This window comes from Corvus brachyrhynchos, unplaced genomic scaffold (assembly GCF_000691975.1).
Source record: "Corvus brachyrhynchos isolate BGI_N302 unplaced genomic scaffold, ASM69197v1 scaffold1994, whole genome shotgun sequence".
In the NCBI taxonomy this organism is placed as follows: domain Eukaryota; kingdom Metazoa; phylum Chordata; class Aves; order Passeriformes; family Corvidae; genus Corvus; species Corvus brachyrhynchos.
The window spans coordinates 8,654-8,984 of record NW_008237490.1 but is presented as its reverse complement, the minus strand read 5'-3'; the positions used below and the strand labels follow the sequence as shown (position 1 = coordinate 8,984).

The 331-nt window shown below is 69.2% G+C and overlaps 1 protein-coding gene across 1 annotated transcript in view; it reads right to left on the bottom strand.

Moving 5' to 3' along the window:
- Nucleotides 1–6: 6 nt before the first annotated feature.
- LOC108446069 (mucolipin-1-like) overlaps nt 7–331 on the bottom strand; it is a gene marked incomplete at both ends in the record, with an annotated part of 8,906 nt that continues 8,581 nt past the window's right edge. Inside the window, one exon of the mRNA XM_017731557.1 lies at nt 7–222. Within this exon, the coding sequence (XP_017587046.1) occupies nt 7–222 (216 nt within the window). The remainder of the gene's footprint in view (nt 223–331) is intronic.

Sequence of the window (331 nt, the reverse complement as noted above, 5' to 3'; positions counted from 1 at the left end):
CCAAAGTGATACCGAGGCCAAACCCCCCCCCTCCGCTGAGAGTGACCCCAAACTCCCCCAAAAATGCCCCAAACCGCCCCAAAGCGCGGACCGGCCGCAGCAGCAGAGGGCGGAGCAGGAGGCGGAGCTGTCCCGGCGGAACTTCCCGGACTTGGGGCTGTCCCGACACTGCGCGATGAAGGCGTGGAGCTGCGACACGGCCGTGTCACCCTCGGACTGGTTCTGGGGACACAGGGGACAGGGGACGGGTCAGGGACAGCGCGGTGCCACCCTCGGACTGGGGACACAGGGGACAGGGCAGGGACAGGGCAGAGCCCGACCGGGAGAGGGG